This window comes from Anopheles maculipalpis, chromosome 3RL, assembly GCF_943734695.1.
Source record: "Anopheles maculipalpis chromosome 3RL, idAnoMacuDA_375_x, whole genome shotgun sequence".
NCBI classification, from domain to species: Eukaryota; Metazoa; Arthropoda; class Insecta; order Diptera; family Culicidae; genus Anopheles; species Anopheles maculipalpis.
This window is the reverse complement of record NC_064872.1, coordinates 87,439,437-87,464,464: the sequence shown is the minus strand read 5'-3', so window position 1 is coordinate 87,464,464 and position 25,028 is coordinate 87,439,437. Positions and strand designations below refer to the sequence as shown.

At 41.8% G+C, this 25,028-nt stretch overlaps 4 protein-coding genes across 6 annotated transcripts in view; 2 read left to right on the top strand and 2 right to left on the bottom strand.

The window, feature by feature from the left end:
• The window catches only part of LOC126562569 (protein lifeguard 1-like), a 400,503-nt gene that overhangs the window by 68,482 nt on the left and 306,993 nt on the right, over nucleotides 1-25,028 (top strand). The gene's annotated exons all lie outside the window — the stretch shown is intronic.
• The window catches only part of LOC126561924 (protein LSM14 homolog B), a 204,641-nt gene that overhangs the window by 155,646 nt on the left and 23,967 nt on the right, over nucleotides 1-25,028 (top strand). The window lies entirely within an intron of this gene.
• LOC126562933 (phospholipid scramblase 1-like) lies at nucleotides 6,894-14,171 on the bottom strand. 2 transcript variants are annotated; one of them, XM_050219537.1, is made up of 7 exons: nucleotides 14,020-14,171; nucleotides 13,656-13,658; nucleotides 11,837-11,857; nucleotides 11,579-11,729; nucleotides 7,292-7,782; nucleotides 7,060-7,218; nucleotides 6,894-6,991 (listed from the first exon to the last, which is right to left on the bottom strand). In XM_050219537.1, the coding sequence occupies exons 1-7, from the start codon at nucleotides 14,164-14,166 to the stop codon at nucleotides 6,932-6,934; spliced, it is 1,032 nt and encodes a 343-aa protein (XP_050075494.1). In that variant the 5' UTR covers nucleotides 14,167-14,171; the 3' UTR covers nucleotides 6,894-6,931. The 2 variants fall into 2 exon arrangements, with proteins under 2 accessions (XP_050075494.1, XP_050075493.1); XM_050219536.1 differs by lacking the exons at nucleotides 11,579-11,729; nucleotides 11,837-11,857; nucleotides 13,656-13,658; nucleotides 14,020-14,171 and adding an exon at nucleotides 8,882-9,034.
• Nucleotides 21,308-23,773, bottom strand: LOC126561917 (RNA-binding protein 45). Of its 2 annotated transcripts, XM_050218286.1 has the most exons (5): nucleotides 23,572-23,773; nucleotides 22,184-23,071; nucleotides 21,855-22,064; nucleotides 21,472-21,746; nucleotides 21,314-21,402 (listed from the first exon to the last, which is right to left on the bottom strand). In XM_050218286.1, exons 1-5 carry the CDS (start codon nucleotides 23,771-23,773, stop codon nucleotides 21,328-21,330), a joined length of 1,650 nt encoding a protein of 549 aa, XP_050074243.1. In that variant the 3' UTR covers nucleotides 21,314-21,327. The 2 variants fall into 2 exon arrangements, with proteins under 2 accessions (XP_050074242.1, XP_050074243.1); XM_050218285.1 differs by having other exon boundaries at nucleotides 21,308-21,402; nucleotides 21,472-22,064.

The window sequence follows — 25,028 nt, the reverse complement described above, 5'->3', positions numbered from 1 at the left end:
ATGATCCAAAAAAAAAAAAAATACACACCCAGAGAGGAACCCAGTTTTATTTCGTTCACTCTCGAGCATCACTAAATTATGGGCAACACGCCCGTGTTTAACTTTCCGTTGGCTAGGAAAACATATGCAACCGCAACGCACGCACGACGTCATCGCCAGTGCCAGGGATAGCAGCATGGCCAAGGCCACTCTCGTCCACTTTTAATTGAAAGGCCCGCAAAAAAAAACCGAGCACATTCCGCTTGGCAGCGTGTGTGCGAGTTTGTTGGGAAGAAAAAGTGAAACAGCGTGGAAACACTTTCCATAGGCAAAAAGGATAAGTTTCCAACAATAGCACTAGTGAAGAGGATAGGATGGAGATCGAGTAAAATGCTATTTAGCGGCCCAAAGCATACAGACAAACCAAAAGAAGTAATCCATTCATACAAACCCAAAGACATTGGTGCTTCTGTTTTCTATCCAGCTCGCGGCTCGTGAATAAAGGGTGTGGTTTTTCACCCTTATTTTGGTGGGTTCGGTCTCCCTCCCCCCCCCCCGCCCTTCGCCTTCTGGACATGGTGTTAAAGTGCGTGCGTAAAGGACAGTTCTCCGCATAGTTTTTCCTATCACATGAATCATCATCGATCACTAAACTGATTGGTGTTGGTGCTGCTTTTACTGATCAAAAAAAGGATTTAATTGTTTCTTTTTAGCTGGAAAATGCTAGACAGTTTTTAGCCGCAGACGCATAACGAGCGTACTATACTTCTGGAAGAGAACTGTAACGCTAAAAATAACCTTTATCGTGCGTCAAAATATACGTATTTTCCTGCTTTCCCGGGCCAATATTCGTATCTGATGAGAGATGGAGGTAGGCGTTAGACTGTACTATAATACTGTATACTAATATAATCATCATAAACCGTTTGAAGATCCTACAGGTCAGATCTTCACTTAGAAAATATGTGATAAATCCTTTTATATATTTTATAATAACACCATACAAGAAGAGGTTTAAGTTAAAGGCTCCTGAAAGTATGCAAAACACTACTCATGAAGTTAGTTTCATTTATCTAAGAGAATTAAAAACGACTTCCATGAGTGTGTATTGCATACCTTTAGGAGCATTCTTTGAAAATTTAATTACTAAGCTAAAACACACATGTGAAAATAAAAAGAAAATCCACAGATGAGCCACACCACCAATCCCTCTAGGGAAGGCAAGCTGTGTTAAATTTGCTGTACATAGTGTGAACCGGTTCCGGCCATTTGTTTCGAGCACACAAGCCTCAACGCAAGATGCGACCACATAAAAAAAGTTGCAATCGAAACCATCTTTTGCAAACGAAATGCAAATTGCTAATCCGTAACGCAACGTCTGACCGTTTGAGTTTTTACAGCTTAGAATGTAGTTTTTAACACACTAAACGCTTGTGATCACGATCAGGCTATTCGCTTTGTGATTTGCATATTAATGGCTCTTTTTAAATTATATTTATACACACACACGCGCTCCCACATCAAGTTCGTTTCGAGTAAGTGAATTTAAAAGAGCTTTAATAACACTTAACTGCGGCCCAACTGCACTCACTTACCTTTAAAGATCACTTGTTTCCTTCTACTCTTTTTAAAAACGCACACTCGTTCTACGTGTCTACTTCCACTTGTGTGTCCCTAATTAAAAATCCCACAGTCCACCGATGCAACCACTTTTCGGAATACACACACACACACACACACACAAAGGCTAGAGGAAGCTTTAATTCCGCGCCCACGCCGAATAGAATATCCTACCGGTCAACCGTGTGTCTACTTTCCTAAACACCGACAGCGAAACACTTCCAAACCATAAGCAACAACGCGGCTTAACGCACCGTCCACGCTGAAGCGCCACCAAACATTGACGGGTTGGGGTCGGGCAACAAAATCGCCGGCTTGTCGGCGACGGTACGACGAGACTTTGCCGCGTCCATTCGAATAATGTTGGCCTCCTCCCAACCCCCCCCCCCCCCCCCTTCGCCCACCCGGAAAAAAAAACAAAAATGCACCGGAAAAAAGGGCAAAGAAAACAACAAACGCCGAAATATTGGCTTGGTTGGTGTGGGGAGTCACTACTACTACTACGAACATCACTTTTGCCGGCAAAACTACATTACCCATAGGCTTGGATGGGTGCGAATGTAATGCGAAAAGCACAGCGTGAGCATAATCCTTGTATACAGCAGGGAGCATTATGTTGATGTTGGTTCGTTTTTCAATTTTATTCTACAAATTTTGCATTAAATTACAGTTTATTTATGTGTTTATTTATTTAATTATATTTGTTTTTTTCTTCTTTTTTGCAATAATATTTAACGAGTTGTTAATGTGAAATATGAAACTAATAAAAAACATAAATTAAAATTGAAGAACTACATTTCTTCGAACAAGAAAACAATGCAACACTAAGAAACAATAAACATCAAAGTTTAAAAAATAAAAAAATGCAAAAATAAACAAAACGAAAGTAAATAATAATTAAATAAACAAGCTGAAAAGCACTAAAAAAAACACACACACTACAACAAAAATTTAAAAACGAAACTAAACAAAACTGAACTGATGGTTCAACATAAAAAACTTCAACAATTTTCATTCGTGGATAAAAGGGAAAAATCCTAAAAATATACAATCAACATCCACATCCAAGGGTTAATCAACCCCCGTACCGTCCCAAGATTGCAAAAATAAAGAATCGAACCTCCCCGCAAAAAAAAAAAAGAAAACGAAACCGGCCCCAAAAATCTGTTGCCTGTATGCGTGTGTTCCTTTCGCAGCGCAACTTCGACGGTATCGGTGGTGATGCATGTTCCACCAATATGGTTTATGTTTTTATTTTTATTTTCTGTGACTTCTCTACACAGTTTTATGCGACCAAAAGAGCATCATAAACTGGTAGAGTGGAAGGCACCAGCATCACTTTACCACCATATACACCCTCGTCGTTCTCTATCTGTCTCTCTTTCATTCTCGGCCGTGCCTTTTTTCTGCTGTTTCACCCTTATCGTGAACAGAGAAGGCGGAAGATTTTTTTTGGGCACCACTCTGTAAGGTCACATTCGCGAATGTCATGAACGCATACCGTGGAATGTTTCCCGCTCTTAGAGCTTGCCAATGTAGCCAGAAGAAAAAGTTAAACTGATCTTATATATTTAACTAAAAATTCAAAACAAAAACCTCAGTCTCATCAGTTTACAAAGTGATGATTGTTTGTAACATCTCAAGCAAAGAGAAGTACAGTTTTGAGCAGTCATATTCGCAAACCGATCGTACATCACCACGCACAGCCTCCAGGTGGATTCAGTTAATGATGCTTTTTTTCATTCCCGGCTCGTTTCGCTTACCATGATCGACAATTCGCGCCCGTAAAGATCGAACTGATCGTGAAACGGCCCTGAACGGATTTAAATATTGTATACCTTTTCTTCTGTTGGCAGCGGGTTTCGGTCCGGCTTTAATTTCCTGTACCCTTTTTATGTTCCTTTTATTTCGACTCCAAGTTAACGAGGAGAAGAACCTCTAGGAAAAGAAAGAGGGGTCTCCCGGAGTGGGACAGAATCGCGAAAACAAAAAACGATGCAATAGCATAGAGGGGTGAATAAATAAATGAAAAAAAAAAATGTAAACCAAAACCAAAACAAAAAAGCAAAAACAGAAAACAAAACAAAACCTAACGTACATACACATACAGCTACAACCTGCTGCCGCCCCAGAGATTGGTTTGCGGAGGATCGTTTGACGATTTTGCAACACTGGGGCGGAAATGGTCAGTAAATCCTGAACGAAAGAATTAAATTAAAATCGTATTTATGGGCAACGTTTTAAGACCCCTTGTGAAGAAGGAGATACTTTTAAATATTAATGAGCTTTCGACTTTCTCTACGTTATTTACTTTTACAATTTATAAAAAAAAGGTATGAATAAAGAACTGCGACTGTAATATCATAGACGCCTTAAAAGTAGATTTTGTGTGTGTTTTTCTAATAAAAAATTGCTATTGTCTGCAGTATTATTACGAATAAATAGTAATAATCGAGTAACTCCAAAAAATACGTGAAAATATGTTTAAACTTTACATTATATAGTTAAGGAGGCGCCTAGTGGTTGACTTAAATAAGCTATAAGTTGTCAAGCATAAATTTTGTTGTTTTCAGCAAAAGCTTCATCAAAATAAGCACATACATAGATGTGTGTAGCAAGGCACTGAGTATAGGGAAGTGATCTAGGAGATCTTTTCGGGGCCAGAAGACCGATAAGTCAACAATAAAAACACGCAAAACAGTCTCGAATTTCTTTACAGTGAAGATAACCTCGAATCTATGCGAAATTTTGACATAAAATATAACTTCTCTTATAACAGTTAACATCCATCCATGATCTGTCCCAATTCTCCCCACAGTGCCTTTCCTGCACAGCACAAACGCGAAGCGCTGCATATGCTGGACAAAAGAAGCAACAGAAAACATCACTTTTTACTTTGCGAATCAGAAAACCTGTATGCCGTTGGTCGAACACAGGAACGGCATCCTCTCCCCATACCATTCCCCCTCCTTCCATTCCTGCTGACTAAAGAATATAAAATAAACACTTTGAGGAGCAAAAACGCGCGCATCGCTAAAATGTTGACTCGTTGGATTCAGCAGATTCACTGATGTATGCCCGATTGTGGCCGTGTGCAGAAACGGTGCGCGAATGCATAACATAACACGTATCATCACATCCCGCTGATGTAAAGCCAATGATATCAAGTGCATGAGGGTGTGCGTGTGTACGTTCTATCTATACCAACGAACAGCAAAATTCTTGCCCCCGTGCGTTCCCCTTCCCTTGCAAATCTTCTCCGAAAATTGCGCATAATCGCGGTGATGGTGCGCGCCGCATGGATCTGCCATTTTTCCTTTGCCTTTGACCACTTTCACAAGAACAACATACGCGCGCGCTCAAGTGCGTATATGTAGGATGTTTTGAGTAATGTGAACGGTAACGGTTACATACCTTTCACCCTACCTACATACATTGATGCTGCATAGCACTTGTACCGTGGGCTACCGCTCGCACAAAAAAAGGCAACAGAAAATGATTTATGACCTGTAGTAACGCTGCCCTAACTAACCTAAGCGATCCTATGGACGATGATGATCAAGCCGTTCCGTTTCTTTTTCGTTGTAATATAAAGATTTATTTTTAAAACAAAATCACCCTAGCGAGCTTATTATTATTTTAAAATGTGCCGCTACATGTTTAATGGGTTTTCTTTTTTGCATACATTTTATTACACACCCGAAACTGTCCCAAAACGTTTTCGCAAAAAAAAAACAAACTCACCCCACCGATCCACGGTGTTTAGCGGAATGGAGTTAGGGAACCAAAAATAAAAAAGTAATAAAAAAAAAATGCGCGCACACACACACTCACTTACAGCAAGACTGAGTTGCAAGCGGGGCCCGCATATGCATACATAATGAAGAAGGAAAAACACACACAGAGAGTGGTTTGAAAAGAAGAACAAAAAAAAGGTAACCAAAATGCCATTGTTTCTCTTCTGTGCTCGTTAAAGAATTGTGATGTGTCACACATTCGCTGGTTTGTAGCTTCTCTTTTGGGATGGGTGGGAATCCATATACAGCAGTAGCAGCAACAGCAGCAGAATATGTAGCATGCGAGGTGAATACATTAAGTATAACAAGGTAAAATTAATTTGTGCTCTAAAGATTTTGGCTGTTCAATGGATTACAATCGTGTCTGAAGCTCAATCTCCAAACGTGTCATTCATTATAGCTAATCGGGAAAGATTAATTAAAACTTAAAGTAAATGTAAATATAAAAAAATACAGAATAAAGCTCATGAAAACTATCTGACGATAAAAATTAGTTCAATACGGATTAGTCAAATAAGAAAACAATCCTATGCTACTCAATCTTTCACACAAATACATGCAAATAAAACCTTTAACACCCGTCAAATCGATTGTTTTCTATAGGACATGAAATGGGGTTTTATTACATTTATTACAATACGGGTATATAATTTTAGTGTGGAAATCTTTATCATTTAGAACTAGCTGGATAGTGGATGAAGTAATAGTACCGTAAAAATCCTTAAAATTTATAAAAGCTAACGCTGTTTTATACATTTATGTTTAAAGAGTACAATGATAACAAAAAAAACTGTAACGGCAGCGATTGTTGTACAGAGGATGTATATTTATATGCTTAGGTTCTTTGTTGCGTTGTGTCCTAATTCACTTTAGTACCGTAAGTTCAATTGTATATTTATACCAAAAAAAATGTTCGTTTTCAGATTGTATTCTATGGATAGTACTTGTTAGCGTAGTTTGTTAACAGTTTGACCGTCGGTTTGAAAAAATCGATTGTATATCTTCCATCGATACACTCAATTCGATGATGTAGTGCGTGTCGTAATCTTTCCCGTCATAAAGGAAATACCTTCCTCCACACCGGAACTACAGAACTAAAGATTTGCTTTCCCTCCTGTGTACGATCTGCTATTATTCCTTCGCTAACCACTACACTTCACTACTAAATCCTTTTCCTTTTGGTCTCACAATTAAGGCTGTATCGTTGTGCTTTCTCTATCCTGTACAAACTTGTGCGTTAAATGTTTCTTTGCGTAACAGACAAATTCGCTCAAAGGACAAGGGATCTCGATATTGGTTTTCAAATATGGCTTTTTTGGTGCGCGATCAAGGTAACAATAATCGTAAACAACTTTGGAAGTATTCCATGGGAAGGACTTTTGAACGATGAATAAAAAAACAAAACAAAAAAAAAACGATAAAGGAAACGTACATACCCTCGTCGTGCGATCGAGTGATCGAGAGCTTATAGAATTATATAGTAACATAAGTATGTGAACACAACCACCACGACACCGTGTGGAAGCAAAAGTTGTTTAGAACATTCCCGGTCGGTCCTGTTCCTTGTTGCCGGATTTTTCGAAGAACATATAATCCTATAAAGAAATCAAACAAAGACCATCATTAAATAATGCATCAAGCATATGCTGTGTGCTGCACTTACAATCAAAAACAGTGCCCCGAGTAGGGTTGCCTTCACCCTCACATCCAGATCCATTGGGAAGTTGATACCGAAATGATCCGCATCGGTAAACATTTCCCGACCCAATCCGGACCACTGTTTGCTGATCTTGCCCACCTGCGTTCCGTTGGTGGAAAGTACCTATAACAATTTGAACCAATGTTTGCATTACTACTGCTGCCCTTTATAATTTAATTATCACAGCCAAACTCACCTCAAACTCGACGTCACCACAGATGCTGAACGTACAGAATGGACCGGAAATCTTCAGCACCGTATCACCGTTCTGATCCTTAATGCTAAACTGTGGCGTTAGGATGGACCAGTCCTGCTCGACGTACCCGATCACATTGCCCGGCGGTGCGGTCACCTCCATCGTCTGCAAACAGCACGGGAACCAGCAGGAGCTGCAACGCAGCGGACGATTAAAGTGCAGCACCTCGTTCTGGTACGTGTCGAGAATCTTCATGTCGAAGGCACGGGCAGCACCGCAACACATCCGGTTGCAGCAGCCCGTATCCTCCATCGCCCAGTACACCTTTTGGCCGAGCGTGTTTTTGATTGTGTACTTGTTGGCCGTCTCGAAGCCGGTGAACGCTTCCAGCAACTCCACCTTCTGGTGCACGAGCAGCTGATCAATGGCAGTAAGGTATTCCAAGCCGGGCGGACAGTTCGGTATCCCTTGCGGAATAGGCATCCAGCCACCTGCGAGAAAAAATGGAGTCAACAAGAAATGAGAAGTGATTATGACATTGAATTTATAATTTTAAACTACATCGAGTACGACCAACTTAATTATTATTTATGTCAAAAACATTTTTCGTATCGCACGTCCATTTACAATATACTCTCCTTTCTGAAGAAAAGCCCGAAATCTAACGATAAGGGCGACATAAAACAGATCGAGAATTTGATATCTTTTCCGCTATGCACCTTGAGCTTAAGGGCATCTAAAACACCCAATTCGATAAGAAGATCTTGGATGAAAAGGACAACGTTATGTTGAAACCTCAGTCAACGTCGTCACAAATGGTAACGACACAAAAATTCCTCTTCCAGAGAGTACTCCTTCAAGACAACTCTTGAAGAAATCTTGCTCAAATTTGGCTGCTCTCAAATGTGGACGTGATCTTGTAGCCTTGATCTTTTCTGCGTATATTTTTTCAAGACAGCACCAGAGGCTAGCTTAATTTTGAAGAAGCGGTTTAATTCTTGAACGGCTAATTGATTTTTTGGGGTTTCCGCTTGCATTGCGGAAGATCTTATAATCCTAGGGACATCAATCAATTTTCTTAAAAAAAAAAAAACACTGTACCAAAGAAACCTTTCTCAAGCGATTAATAGTTGCAGTCTCGCTCGTTATCGCAAATCAACTGCACAACTAATTCCAATTAGTTTCTTTGCATGTTAAACGTAAATGAAGAAATCAATGCGATAAGAAGTGCTTTCGTTGCAGCGATTAAGAAATGAAGATTTAAAAACGGTTATCATGCAATGACGATGTAGAAAAGTGTGTAAGATTAGCTTCCGATTGATATAATTCAGCTACCTCTGATGAAGATCCTTAGAAGGATCATGTTATATGATAGATGTGTTATTCGAAAATTCTGAGAATTCATTTTGAAGCTGTAAACCAACATTGCGAAACACCTTACATCTTTAAGGTCTCGATCAACCTCACTATTTTTATACGTTTTATTAGAAATTATCCAGCTTCACACAAAAACAGCGTTTCGACGACATTAGTGCACCGTTGATAAGATAAAATCTCCAACTCGTAATGTTCATCACACGAAAAACCAACCTGCGCTCTTCGTCCGTTATCAAATGCTCGTAACCCTTTGCTTTGGCCGATTTCCGGACGCCCGGAATGTATCGTAGCATCCGTCGGATTGATGCCTTGCCCTGCCGCAGGTGTAACTGCCGGCCCAGATCGAACATTTTATCCTCCAAAAAACGTATCACAAAACGGGCACGATCATAGGCAGACCGAGCACCCTCACGATCACAATCTACTGGACTGCAGGGGTGATGGTGGTTCGTTTGTTCATGCCCATCAATACTTTCATCCATTCCCGATGCACTTTCCGCAACACTCACAATCGATCCAAACTCCACCATTATCGGGCGACGCACGACACGATCTTCCGGATTCATTTGCACCGATTTACGCACCATACTGCTTTTCGAGTAAGACAAGCTGAACCACTTTCCACAACACTGATTATACCACCGAAACGAACCTAAACCTTTCGCACCACGCACGGGAATGAATTGGCCCTTTCTCGTAATGCGTCGGGCCAGGTCCGGTACGGGACAGATTGTGCCAGCCAGTCACACACAATTGGATTTAATTTAACCTTATCATTTCCTATTAGTCCACTCCAGGGCAGAGAGCAGTAATCCCACCGTCTTCTGTCTCTGCTCATCTACATACAGCGCAAGTGGTGGTGGGAGGCCCTGATTCTGTGGATCGCTGACGTTCCCTAACCTCAAGCACGTATCTTGTCAACGGTCAGATTCTGAGACTGGTCTGTGGCCGCGTTCCGTCAAAGATTTCATTTTATTGCACTACAACACACCCGCGATAAGCAGTGCGAGGGACCATAGAGCCAGCTATTGTTGGTATCACAATTTAAATAAGGTTACCCCTTGTGTTACGGTACCTTTGGTAGTAAACGGGCGTGCACTGAGACGAATTTCCCCTAAGCTGAGCTGTGGTAAAGTACGTGGTTGGTGGAATAAACAGCTCGCACATTGGAAAACGAGACAACCGTGATTAAGTCCCTTCGTTGATCGCTGGACCTGCTGAAGAACGGTAAAGACGTCGCGTCTTGGCTTTAGAAATGAATGCAAAAGATAGTTGCATTCCTATTCTAGCGCTCAACAGATGCAGTCAGAGGAAAAAAGTTAAGAGATAGTGAAAGAAACAACCGCTCGAGAGTCATGGCTTCATAACAAGATGGGTAATTGAACTAAAAATGGTGACGATGTCTTAAGGGGCAGTGTGTGGTCGATGATCGTCTCAATCGAAGGTCTTATCGAAGGGTTAACAGCATGTTGTAATCGTGTACTGTATACGTGAGTTTTATTGATGCTGATAAGGATGGTCAGTACGTTGAATTGTGTGGTTGTGTTTGGTTGTTGTGTTGCGCATGCAGTAAAAGTGCAGTCATGTGTGCCATATCAAGAAATTCTGGGCTAAATGTTGGAATTCATAAACGATAGTGATTCAGATAGCCCTATGGCATCGTACAACCAATTTATGCTAAAGATTTTTATGTCTGCCGTACATCAAAATTCATCAATGTTTAACGATGTGTATCTGAAACATTAATAGTCGATTTCGATTGTGATCCTTCTATCGTAGATTGCGGATACACGGTTCGTTTAGCCATAACGAACGCAGATTGCACACCGATGGGATAGCTCCGGTCCAGACATTATTCAAGCAACATGACCTGACCTGTACCGTTTCCAGAAGTATAGTAAATTCAGATTGTCTTAAGGGGTTCAAAGGGTCAGAAAGTATCGAATTATGAGACTGAAGATGACGTTCAATGATTACAAAGCATCGTGACATGACTTGACGGTTAATTTTGAAATAATCACATCTGGATCATCCTGACGAACTGATTACCACACTACAGTTAAAATTTAGTCAAGGAAGCCCGATATTGGAGGAGGAGATTTTTTCTAGGGTTTAGAGGTATACAAGAAGAAAATGAACAGCTCTCTAGTCAAAATCTCTCTCCGCATGTGCGGTGTAAATTTATCTAGCAAGTCAGTATAAGCCCGACCTAGCCCATGACCTAGCACATCGTAAACCCACAATGAAGACGAGGATATAGTACATCAATTTGTTGATAAAGTTCATCTATGACTAGAGTGGCTAGATCATTAATAGTTCTATTTAAGCATAGGTCAATGGTCATACACGCCAGAGCTTTTATCGCTTAGTCAACATGCGTTCCCTCTATCAGTATTTTTCTTCGAAAGCTCTTTCACAATCCTTCAAACCATCCCTTCCTGCCCATCAATAATGCTACCGCTAGCTTTACAGAGATAATATTGTGCTACCACCACCAATCGCGATTCCTTATCAATACCCGGTCGCTTCTCTTCCTGCTCGAAATCATATCGGAAATTGTATCACACAACATTATCCAGGTTGAACGCGGTTATTTAATCAACCATTTAATTGTAGGTGATTGTCACAATTGTTATTTCATGCAGTAGATTCCATCGAAAAATCCCCGGAAAATAGAATCGGAACCCCACCGATGTCGATGATGAAACCAGAACGAACGTTGCCGCCGTTCGTTAAATATGCATGTAGACACATGTCACGGTGGTCTGTTTACCCGGCTCCGATCGTGCATTTGCGGTACGGTGTGAACTTATCAACAACCAAAAACCGGTAGGTCAACAATGTGTTGAACTATGTGTGATTGTCCTCATAAAGTTAGGCGGCTTGATAAGTGCACTTTGGCTTGCTTACCTGGTTGTACCATTACTGGTGCTGGATGGCCTGGCATGCCCGGCTGCACCATGACGGGCTGATAGCCACCTCCGCCGTACGGTTGGTTTGGTGCGTACATCTGTTGCGGTTGTCCGTATCCCTGTGGTGCGGCCGGCGGGTATGGAGAGCCCTAGAATTAATTGAACCGATTGCGATGCGCGGTTATTTGTCGTGTTGTTTCGTTACACTTCATAATTTCATGGACTTTAGGTAGCAAAAAAAGATATGACCATTTACCCAATAGCCCTGCTGCGGACTCTGTTGAAGAGAAGTGCATTAGAATAGCCAAATGAACCCGACACCAAGCAACACCGATCCCAGAACAGATAGTTGTGCAAATGAACACCCAACACCGATAAGAAATAGAAAGAAAAGAATAAATTATAACTTAAAATTATGTCCAAAATCAAAAACTCTAACGTCGGAAAGCTATTTGTTCGATTTCCAATCAAATACACTTTACCACACGCCCTAAGCAATTGTTGAGGTACAATAATTTAAACTCTACTCAAATGGGAAAAGAGGGAAAATTTTTAAAAGATTTAAAGCAACATTATCGTTATCACAATATCAAATCCATTGTTGCAGCAATATTGCACCATACAACGGGAAGATAAGGATTATTGCTCGGTAAACCCGGGCCGGGGCTGTATCAGGGATTGTGCAATTTATGATTTATTGAATATATATGTATATTTACTATGTATGTACATAGCATATTATTGTAAGAAAATATTTACAAATTAATTTCTGCAGACGGGTGGTGCTTACCCTACGCTAAATGGAAAAGAACACTAAAAAATGCCATTTTGTTTAAAGCAAACGAAAAGTACGTAATAGGCTTGAAGCAGCACACGAAAAAATTAATGGTTATTGATAAAGACGATTTTTTTTACTAGAGATCTGTTATACGGTGATTTTTGATGCTTTAAGGAGGTGCTGCGGTACAAAAACCAGACGTTCCTGCCATTTGTATAAGCTCTAAACGTTTGCTAAATATTTTTTTGATATTAATTTATTATCTGCCATAAATTTTCCATGAAATGTCACCGTCACGCAACGCTGGAACCATCCAGGAATTAGTGGATTTGCACAACACTGGGCACAATTGGTGCCATTCGACTGCAATTTGTTTGCATGGATGAGCTAGCTAAGTATTTTCCGAGCAGCGATTCAACACAAATTAGGGTGTCAAAAATTGAGGGACAGATGGGAAAATTTGGTGGCTTATGGGGAGTAAAAGTACAAACAATTTCTATTAAAAAAGCACCGAACTGCTTATGAAGCACTCCTTTGCTACAACGCTTTAGCTTTTCCATTGTCTAATACAAAAAATTTCTTAACTAATTCATAATCACCTCATTTTTGTTATTATATTCCATGCTCTACTATGTATCAAATAAGATCACCGAACAATTTTTAATTCACTCAGTTTACGATGCAGCTGGACGGAATCGGAACACAATCGGTACCGTTCAATGTGAAGTGACAAATGTTACTAAACGCGAGTAGTCGATAAACAACACATCGACGTACAAATACAGATACGAAAAAAAAATAGACCGAAATCCACATGGCCCGGCCGGTCAGCGGATGTGTTCTTATCGTGAGTAAGTGTCGCGAGCCAGTCGTGGGCGCGGACCCGAACATACATGCAGCAATATTGACGGATCGTGACAGATACTTTAATAGCAGCCCGATTTCATATACCTCCCCAAACACACATATGCCACACAGATGCCTTCCACACACACACACACACACACACAAAGCATATTTTGTCAAACAATTACTAATACGTGTGACGAGTTGTTGAAGCACGTTCTGGGTGGAAAAGTGCCAGAAGTAGTGTGTCCGGTCGTTTGGCATCAGCAATTGTGTTGAGAGCATGATTCATCGGCTGCACAAGTGGTTTTGCTATGGTCGAATGAAAACTATAGTGTAATTTGCGTCAAACGCCGCACATGGTACTGTTCAGTGATAAGACAAAGCTCATTCAATGTAAGCAATGTTATACCCTTGTAACTAATATTTACCTACTACTACTTTTATGCACTTGCTATTAATATTATTAATTGGATGTGCCACCAAAAGCTTGATTTATACATTCAAAATTGATTACTTTGCATCCCTAACGATGAATCCTACATGAAGGCAAACCAAACCTTCAACAGAAGTGATTTTAAACGGGGAAATACCTCACACACAAATCCTACAAAACAAGTAGACGCCCTCAACTCCCGCTGACCATTCGCTGATTCATTCACTTAATGCCGTTTAGTCACTAGTGTGCCACAAATGAAGAAGCAAACACATCGCATGCAAATGAAACACATGATCTCTTCTTACACACAATAAAGTAACTAAAAAGATTTAAAAAGCAATTAATAAAACGAAGCACAAACTAACGCACAACTTACCGTTCCTGGCGGTGGATACGGTGCTGGAGGATAACCACCACCTCCTGCCTGTGGTTGTGGCGGCGGATATCCTGGCTGGTCCGTATAGCCCTGGTACTGTGGTGCGTACGGTGCATACGGAGCTTGTGGTTGCTGCTGTGGATTCATGTTGAGATTTTTTCCCGCTACCTTCACACACACAATGTGTACGACGACGAACGCGACTTAAAACTGTGAAAATGTAGGGAAAAAAGATATATGAGGCTTTTAGTGCACTCGTTTGAGTAATGGCAACAGATAAAGCATACGATGGTCATATAACTCTGATAAGCCCGCTCACATATTCATAACGACGAGTTGAAATTATCTTATCCAGCCGAAAGATGGTAGCTATATGCCTTACGAGGGTGACAATGTTGATAAGACTTTTGGCACACACCAATGACCGTGGGTGTGGCGAAAAATAATTTTAATTCATTATAATTTTATTGAAAACATTAGGTTGAAACCTAAGCAACCCAAAAGCATATTTTCAAGTCACTCTTAAGAAACCTATCGATATATTTGATCTGATACGAGTGAATAATATATACAAAATACTGACTTGACGAGTGGTGAAACATTCTGGCGACAGTAATTTTTTTCTTTATTCGCCTAAATTGCTTGTTTGCTTTCATGAGCTTAAGTCCAACGAACAGATCATCCGCTATCAAAAAAACCGGACAGTCTCATACCATTGATTCGACTTGCCCCTGAAGCCGGACGAATTGTGTGTATCGATCCACGCTTGACTGACTACCAAGTTGCAACACAAAGACAACCAAAACTACTCCAATTTGTCCCCAAAGGGTAGCTCCTATGGTCAATCCATTCATCCCAAACGCCGGCACCGGCAGCGAAGCCAAAATTGAGTATCAAGATAAACCGGGGGTCTCCCCCCACTAGTCTTTTATTTGCAACCGCCAGTTTGGCGTCATCTTACGTCATTTCATACACTCCGCAAATGAAAGCGAAACACAGCGAGTTTGCGTGTGTCTCTGTGGCGTGTCTAGAGTGAAACCGTCCTACCGGGCTTCTAACACGAGTGAACCACACCACGCAACACAACAGTTGTATGCGTGCCCCGTGGGAGGGGAGGGACATGAGAAAAGCCTTCAGGGGGTAAGTTCCATTTAGAATTGACCTTCGACACGCGCTCGCGCTTCTGGTGGGAAGGTTGTCCGTCCGTTCTCCTACTGTGAACGCTGTAGCGAGACATTTGAGGGTCGAGGTAAACAGATTTTCCACGATTAAACCGGTGTAACCTGTATTCGAGTGCGTAGTTCGTTCGCCAATGTGGCTTACAATACACAGTTTTTTCTAGCTAAAATGAGGAAAATAATTGAAAATTATGAGATTTTTAAAAGTCATTACTATCGTACTCATACGAAATGGGCTGCTCCTCGGTATATGAAACCAATCTAATCATGGTAAACGATCGTCACCTCCTACCACCCACCCGTGGGAGGGTACGGGAGAAAGTGAAACTATGTGGAATTTCACCAACACACACAGCCAATCTCGCGTGCGATTTGAAACTTCGTTGTACCATATTTTTCTGGTGTACAGCACACCAGTTGAACATACAATGTTCGTCGTCGGTTTTGTTGGTATCGAAATTCCGTGACTCTTGTGCCGTCTTTGCCACGCTTTTACGACCCATTTCATGCCACATGAAGAAATTGAGGCTAAAAGCGAGGTGAAAGTGGCACTTTACTTCCCGTTTGAATGTGTATTCGTATAAAGACGAATCCAAATAGTACAGTTTGGACAAAATTTCGATTAAAGAATTGGACAAACATTCTAGCCACATTGATTAGAACATTTGCTGTTTGATGATGCGGTCAAAAATCGGTCCACCGCATGGTCGCAATATTCAATTAACGTAATTTACGCTCCACTAGCTTGCTGATGTGAGTCAGCAGAAATCTGGAATGGAAGCCGCCATCTGATGGCTGATGAAACTCGATGCATGACAAAATAATAAACAACAAGATGCAACTGGAAAAGTCGTGTGCATTGAAAATCCCCACATGAGTAAGAAAGCAAGCAAACATCAGCGGATCGTCAGGCTAACTTTGTGCAGCCCTAGTGAGACATAATTCCAGGAAACGCATTTCCCTTCTTGTGCTCTCTTCTGCCCTATCGTTTCGTCCTCTAGTACGCACCAGATTGAATCGTGATTTTCGCTCTAAAATTAAACCAAAAAGACAAACGGGAAAGAACGCCACTAAGTAGAGTGGTACTCGGTTTTGAATTACTTCGGTGCTGCTGGCTTGTTTTGTGTTGAAATTTCACACTTCTGAAGGCCGATTTCTTCGCTAGCTTTTCGCGCTGGTAATGCCAGCACGCATCACCGGCAAGAGATAAGTGGAAATAAGCAGGAAGAAAACCCTATTTGCGTTGTATTTTTAGCATCGGAAGAACAGGGGGAATCACACAAATGGGTCCACAATACAAATTTGAGCATTCTGTGGCACTGCAGCTGCAACTCCCCTAGGGGCAGCAATAAGACGTTCCTAGGTTAAATTTAAACATCTAAAAAACCACCATATTCACCTTAGCTAAAATGTAATATGCCTCGATAACACTTTGAACAAATTCACAGGAACACACACGGACTGATGTTTTAATTCGTTCTCTTTTTCACCACAAACACGTATATTCACGTGGCAATTCGTTCTACCAGCTACGTTGGTGCCGGCAATACTGCAAATAATTGCAGAAAAACTCCGAATCAAGATGCACTCGCCATGTGTGCACGGTACGGCAGAAACAAACACTTTGGCGTGAAAATCAACGCCAAATTTAGGTAAACATTGCAACAGGGCAGGGTTCGTAGCTGGCAGCAAAACATACAGCAAACAAATGAGTTTATAGACAGGGGTTAGGATGCTTGAAACTGCAACGGTCAGTGTGTCTATGCTGAGTCGTTGGCACACACGGTTTGGCGGTTTTTTATGCAGTTAACAAACAACAGTTAGCAATTTGAATCAGAACCTCCCCCTCAAACTAATTATTTTCTCAATACTTTTTACTCCACATTAATCCAGCTCGATACAACCTACAGATATCATGGATGGTAAATATTGGCAAATTTTTATTTAAATCTTTCACGGCATGTCACACTCATTCATTCGATTCGAACACTTCGAACCAACCATATCGCGTTTGATTATCGACGTTTCCGTAATGTATCTTGTGTGAAAGTAATCGCACGAAAAATGGATTTTTTAAACCAGCTTTTAAACACTGAGTCTATACCAAGTTTGCAAAAATGGTAAAATAAAATGTACGGACATACGGAAGAGGATCGCGCAATCCTGATCCTCCTGATTTCACCTGCACCACACGATAAAGTTCACACTCGATCGATCGCATAATCCGGATGCGCATGCACACTTATGTAGAGAGACTCGACCGCAAAAAAAAATGTATCTTACATACTACACAACTTACAAACTATACGGATTAAAAAAAAAAAATCAAAATTATAGAACAATTCCGTGGCCTGTTGGCATTCGTACCTAAAGGGTGTGCATGGTAAAATGTTTGTTACTCAAGAGGAACCGGGGAAAAGCAAACACAAGCTAAGCTAGGTAGTAATGGTAGTAATAGGCAATCCTTGTTGGTGATGACGATATCAGTAATGCCCACAGGAACACTGTACCAGATACCATCATCATCTTTATGTTTTGCATGAATCCTATCGTGTTACAGTGGTATGGAAACCACAGCTGGTCTCGGAGTTTTGAATTGCTCATGTGGTGCGAGTCATTATAATTAAAAAGATTATTAGTGAAAAAAGATGGCAAACATACACACACACATACACTATACTTATTTACGATTTAGCATAAAGCAGCACTGTCTCCGGCACATATACACTGACTCCGAGCGGAAAAGAGCTATACTAATGGTCAATATTAAAATGAGAAAAAAACATATACAAAAATGTGCTTCAAACGGGGTCGAAGAATATGCTACACGCCGCTATCGTGGCGTTCAACGATGGCGGCTCGTCATGAGGAATTAAAATTTGTGAAGGAGAGAAGACAATTAAAAAAGGGTGCAAAATTAAAGAAAATAAAAGCTATCCTAAAAAACAGTTCAAGCTATCATCAATTTAGCTTCCTTAGCAAATGGTTTTTGGCTATACGCCGGCGAACGTGTTGCCGATAATCTCTATAAACTCTACACTCTAGCGCATTTTTTAGTACTACTCATTTTAACCGATTTGTTCGTACTTGATACTTGATTGGGGTTATAGGAAATCTCTAATGTCCATAGTATCGTCTTTTGGCGTTCCTAATAATCTCACCGTTGGGTCTTGTGCGTAACTAAAACTCTCTCGCAATGCTGCTTTTGTAAGCAAAAGAATAATTATACAGCCCAAGGACACAGGTAACAGAAAAAGAGGATTTAAGCATTATTTGCGGTTGAATTACTGATTGGACAGTAAGTTTTTTGTCGTGTTGCTGTATAAGAAAATTTTCCATTTTCTACTTATTACTGGCTACTGCGAATGATTCTAGGGATTCGAACTATTAGAGGCTAAAAATCCCAAAGATTAGACACACATGTTATATATGAGTAATTGCTCACACACAGTCGCTATATGAATTAGTCTAACTTTTCGTAGAGAACTTAGTACTTTGTACCGCAAAAAAAAAAAACATTAAAGAAACTTTCCCTTTCAACATGGTACTGTGAGAAAGACCAGATCATCTATAGAAACAAGAAAGGTTCACTTTAAGACTTAAAAAGAAGATATACTAATTTCCTGAAGCTCACAGGAACCGGACAGATGTTACGTTCAATGAGGCAAAACAATAAATGGCTAAAACACATTCACTCAAAGCATAACTAAAACAGTAGTAGTGCCTAACAGTATCAGTTGTCATGTAAGGAGATGTCCATCGAAACCGTATCTTCCGTAACAGGCCGTGTATGTCGTCATCAGTCTTCTTCAAGTACGCTCCTCCATCATGTCCATTGATAGGCGTTTTGTCTGGCCGACTTCATGCCGAACGTCTTCCTTGCCCATAACCACACTACTGAAGCACGAAAGAAACGGATTGTCTTCGTTCGTCCTTGGTTCGTTTTGTAATGTGTACTGTGTGCCTGGGGCAAGAACACAAAGCTTAGCGTGTCCCAGTTGTTTCGGGTTGAGTTTGACTTGCGCAGGTTTCCAACGTCCATTAGTTTGTATCCTTTATCGCTTCTTAGTTCTTTTTTAGTGGTCATAGAATATCGGTAGTCGGTCCCATTACTATCCAGTATGTCCTGCGCTTGCAGAGTTCAGTTCTTCCCAATGGTTCCTCTCCATATATTCTCCACACTGCGTCGTAAAGTATTGCTGTGGTCACGATAGTACTCTGCTGTTGGTAGGCCCCGCGTACTGACCGCATCGTGTTCGTGATGATCGTGCAGACTCAAGAAATGAGGGGAAGGAATGATGATGATAACAGTAGTGTGTGATAGCGCGGTAAAGATTCGTAACGATTGTGATGCAACAGTATGTGATTCTGTTCCGGGTTTTGCTGTCCCTACAACGCAGTTAAGTGTCGGGGGTTCGTTCGTGCTGTCCAGTAGACAGTGTCCAGAAGTGTCCGGGACAGGTATAAGGGACAGAATAAGAGAGCAGAAGCAAGCAGTGGAAGATCTTCGTCCATCGCATCGATCCACCGTTTCCAAGTAGATAAAGAATGAAAAGGGTGAGAAAGAATGCTTGTAGTCGTCCGTGTTTTTTTGCGGGTTGTCGTAGCAACACACTAGGACGGGAACACATCGTCACGTAGTTTTTTTCCTGGTTCGAATAGTGTAAAACACGCGCTTCATCTGGTTGTCTAATGGGTAGATGTTTCTTTGTGTTTTTTTTTTTGGTTGTGAATTCAGATTTCTAGTGTGTCCTCGCGTGCCAGCTTGCGTACAGTACTATGCAGCGTTTGTTGTTTTTTTTTTTTTCATTTTATGTCCAGCCGTTTTCTTCGTGCACGTTCAGATAGGTCCAGTTCTAGTAGTTGGTAGTGTAGGACTTCTGGAGGGTTCGGGTTTTGTTTTGTTCTTGCCTTCTTGGTAGTTATATTATTCAAGTAAAGTAAGCTATAGGTATGCTACAGTAACAGTACCATTATCGTATGCTCGTTTAGTTCGTTATTCTTGTTTTTTTCTCTCTCTCGTTTTTTGCTCGTTCTCTGTACCGGTTTGTTCAGTGCGTCTCTTTTCTTTGCGTTAAATGTAGTGTATGAATTCTGTGGAAAACAAATTAGTTAGATGTGTTAAGAAAGTCGGCTAAAATTAACGGCACAAGTGCGATAAAACAAAACGGAAACGAAAAATATAACTTAATGCATTACAACCATACATAGAGCCATAATGTAGTGAAGGTATAAGAAAAAAGCAAGCCAGTAGAGATGTACAGCGAGCGTTCGATCGATGATTACCTGTTATTCTCTTAGCTGTTGTCTTATTTAATTTGTACATAATGATCATCAATAAATGAGTTTAAAATATGGTTCAATATTTAAATGAACTAAATATCTAAACGATTAAATTGGTTGTTTAAATTAAAAACACATATTATGAAGTGGAATGAGATCATTTTCATGATTTTCCTAAAACAACAGCCAAATATGTTTCACATGTCATATGAAATGCCGTAGTAATTAGTTTGTAAGAAAAGGGTCATTAAAACGTCCCAACTGATCGCACATACGAAGCGCAAAAATTGTAGCAAACGAATTTATTTGTATCGCATTCTACCAAAATCTCTTGAGTCTAACAAGTTTTGGAAGAATGTCTTTTAGAAATCACAGTTTTTAAGATTTTTTTGTGGCAAATATAAATCTGTTGATCAGTTCCAAACGTCTACGGTGAAGGATTAATGCTTTATACATCATGAGCATTGTCTAAAATTTACACAGAACGGACATTCGCAAGTTCAGGTTCTGACTAGTGATAGTGGTTGTTAAGAGAGTGAAATTTGGCCATACAATACATTAAATACAGTGATTGATGTTATATCACAAACAAACACGATACCACTGTATCGATAATGGATATGGGAATGTATAATATATCACACGATCGGACGCAAAAGTACGCATCATGTCCTTTGAATCTCCTCAAATCCTGGACATGTTGTTATCATTCACTTGATTTAAACATGAGATAGTTATCAAAACACACCAATAAAAAGTGTAAAAGTTTACCTGTTTGTATGAGCTTTTCTGTACAAATCTCAACTGCTTTCCTCCATTAGCTCCAAATTGCTTATAAAGGGTGCCTTTACTCATTTTCCATACGCTCATCGTGACGCATCCTTTTCCGTCGATCGTTCGATGGTTCTTCGGCTTCCAGGACCTACAAACGGGGGCAAAAAAGACAATGTAAACCTTCCCGGATCGCTAGTGCTGTAAAGTAAAAACGCACCTTCAACCGGACGTTCAAAATGTCCGCACCGTGCAGCAGCTTGATCGCCTTCTTGGCCGACTCCTCGGACGCGTACTTGGCGTAACCACAGTTCTTGTTCGGTAGGAGATACACATCGATCAGATCACCGAATCGACAGAACGTTTGCTTCAGCACGCTCGTCGGCAGCGCCGTCGGAATGCACACGATAAAGCAACGCTGGGCAACCTCCGCATTGGCGTTTGCCATCGGCTGTGGTGGTGGCAGTGGCACGCTGCAAAACGCCGCCTCACGATCTACGGCGAGGGAACAGGAAGAAACAGGCGTGGTTAGCGGCGCCCCGGTACGTGCCGCCAGCGTCGGATCGACCGGCATTACTCCACCCCGGTTACCGGCACCCATACCACTTCCGTTGAATGGTTCCACCACTCCTCCGCCAACCCCTACACCGCTGCCAACTCCAACACCTCCGCCCATCGTGCCAACCGTTTCGTGTCCGAGCCGTATGATGAGCCGTTCGCCAGGAGGATACTCTAGGCCGTGAATCTTGTCCCGGGCGTACATTGCCGACTGGCTGTTGTTGTATACGACCGTGGCCGTCACGTTGCGATTGTCTGTGGAAAAATAGAACCATTACTGTGAATATTCAATCGCGCATTTTTTTTTTAATGTGAGCATTTAAGTTTTTTGTTTGTCCTCAGGAAACCCATGTGTAGGTTTTTTTTCTACTTACTGAAATCATTGTTTATCTGGCAATAGTCCAACCCGGGAATGATATCGAAAAGTCGCCACAGCTGGTCCTGATTCAGCACGGGGCTGCACAGTACAGTCAGCATCGTTTCGTTCCCATTCGGAACCATCGCATTGTTAGCACCCGCACCGTATCCACTGAATGCACCGAAATCATTGCCCCCTCCGCGTCTATCTACCGCCCCTCCCGCCCCAGTTCGCCTATCGTTGCCACCCATCGCGGCAAAGCCCATCATTGCACCTGCTCCACCACCACCACCACCACCGCCACCTCCACCACCACCCCCTCCGACGCCACCCGGGCCAACCCGACGATCGTCGGTGAATCCGTTCGCACTGTTTACAACACTCCCGAACACACCAGCCCCGGAGCTACCTCCACCACCACCTCCTACACCGCCGCCGCCACCACCCCCACCACCGCCGCCCTGCTTTCGTTCGAAACTAGCAAAGTTTTCGTTCGAAGACACGGACGCATTGCGCGGTGGTTTCGGTTCCGCAAACACTGCCTTATACTTCGGATCACATCCTTCGAACGCTTGCGCCGCGTGCAGGAACCGTCCAAACTTGACGTACGCAAAGCCTTTGCCCTCCTTCGTCACCTTGTCACGGATAATCGTCACCAGATCGACCGTCCCATACTTGCCAAACTCCTCCCGGAGCGCATCCTCCGTCATGTCCTTCGGGATGATGACGAACAGTCGGAGGTACTTTTCCTCCTCGTTTTCGGTCTGCTTGCGAGAACCTTGCTGCCGGTTCGCAGCGACCAGCACCTTGATTGGGCGCGTATTGTCCCCGACACATTTGCCATTCATCTCCTCGAGCGCGCGTGCCGCGTCGGACGTTTTTGCATACTTGATGTAGGCAACACCTAGCGAGCGGGGAAGAAAAAAAGAGAGAGATTATAGATTTGAATCGTAGTAAACCGGTGCAAAGGAGCAAGACACCCAATAACCGGTGGGGTGAATGCGAAATAGTTTCGTGTGTTTGCATGTGTGTGTGTATGTATGCGCCTGTAGGAGGGTGGTAGCAAGCGAAAGCGAAAAGCGACAAAATGTGTCCAACGTGAAAACTGTCTTGTAAGTGGTTCCATTTTTCCGAAACCATCCTCGTAACGCTACATTGCTTTTATAGCTTGTACCAGAAACAGGTTTTATGGGGTGCACTATAGCCAATTGTTCTTCCATTACATCAATATGCGCGCATTGTATGGTACAGTTTTCACACACCCCAAGTTAGCGAAAAAGCACCCTCTAACTAAAAGGTAGCGACAAATGCACACATGCACACATACATGCACACACGGGTGCATAGAAACAATTGCGCGGCCACGCTTCATCTACACACACACGAGCACATTTTGGCAGATACCTTTTCCTTCGCCCGTTGACCGATCCTTGACGATCCATATTTCCTCGATGTCGCCAAACTTGTCGAACTGTTCGCGCAGATTTTCCTCGGTTACGCTCTTGCTGCAGATGATAAACAACCGTGACATTGGTGGCGTGTCGGCGGAGCTTTTCTCCTCGGTGAAATTGTTGCGGCTCGAGCCGCCCGAACGTCGTTCTGCCATGAAGTTGGCTTGCTGCTTTGCTGATACCGCGTGTCGCGTCGCAAGACCTCTTCTTCGCTTTTCGGCTGCTGGCAGAGTGTGTTGTTGGTTGCAGCACCTTCTAGGCTTTTCCCTGCCTTCTGTACCAACCAGCGCCTACTGCTCGCACTCTCCACGAGCAGAGGGTTGTCTTGTTTAAGGTAGGGGGGGGTTTGTTGTAACCTTTTCCCTTCTGGGCGATGTCTTTCGAGCCTTCCTTTTTTGCTTACAACTAACAACGCCGATTACTTACAAGGACGATACACACAGGGACGGGACAAAAATGAGCGTTTACATCACATACAGCACAGGGAAACGTAACGAAAATACGGCCGCAGGGAAAGCCAGACATCAAAACTTTGATCGCGAATAGACACACACATACGCACACACTGACAGCTATGTGGGAAACGTCGAGGGGTGGCTTTGACGTCTACGCATCAAAACATAACCACACTGGGGTTGGGACGCAGTATTTGGTCAAAAACCAGAAAATTGTTTACGATGCATCAAACCTAATTTGATCACAAAATTGAATGCTATTCGATGAATGCAAGCTTTTCTTGGCTTTTGGAATTTATGATATTTGTCTTTTACTTGAAAAAATATCTACCAGTAGCTCATTGATTCATTTTCACATTTCATGATGGTACAGTGCTGTACAAAAAATGTCTTACAAAAATGGCAATCTTTCCATATATTTTTCTTCCAAAATATACTGTTTACCTCATTTAGCTTTTATAAAAAGTGTAATAAAATGTAAATCGTAAAAAATGATTCGATTTCGTGGAACTAGAACCCGGAAAGTACCACCAAACCGAACAATAAAAAAGCGATTTAAATCCCAAATTTAAACCCCTGCTGTCATTTAAAGCATACCACACGGGCAGCCCCATTGTGCGCGGTGATACTGAGAAACGCAGAGAGTAAACAAAAGGCAGCCCCGCGTGAGCATTCGTGGAAAGTGCACTCAGCTGTTTCGTCTATTGCCCGTTCTGGTCTGTGCAAATCGAATAACTCCTGCAGTGGCCTAATTTTGTTCGTGCTCGGAATTCACAACGGTAAAGTGTGCGTGTCGTGAAGGTGTAGTTTTTCTCATATTATTGTCATTAAAGCGAAGAAGGATTTCCAACATAGATGCATATCTTTTCTACGAAAATCCCCTTTTGTAGTGAAGATTGCTGCATATTTGCGTACAGAGCCAAGCACTGCACGAAATCGTGTCTCTCTTTCTGTT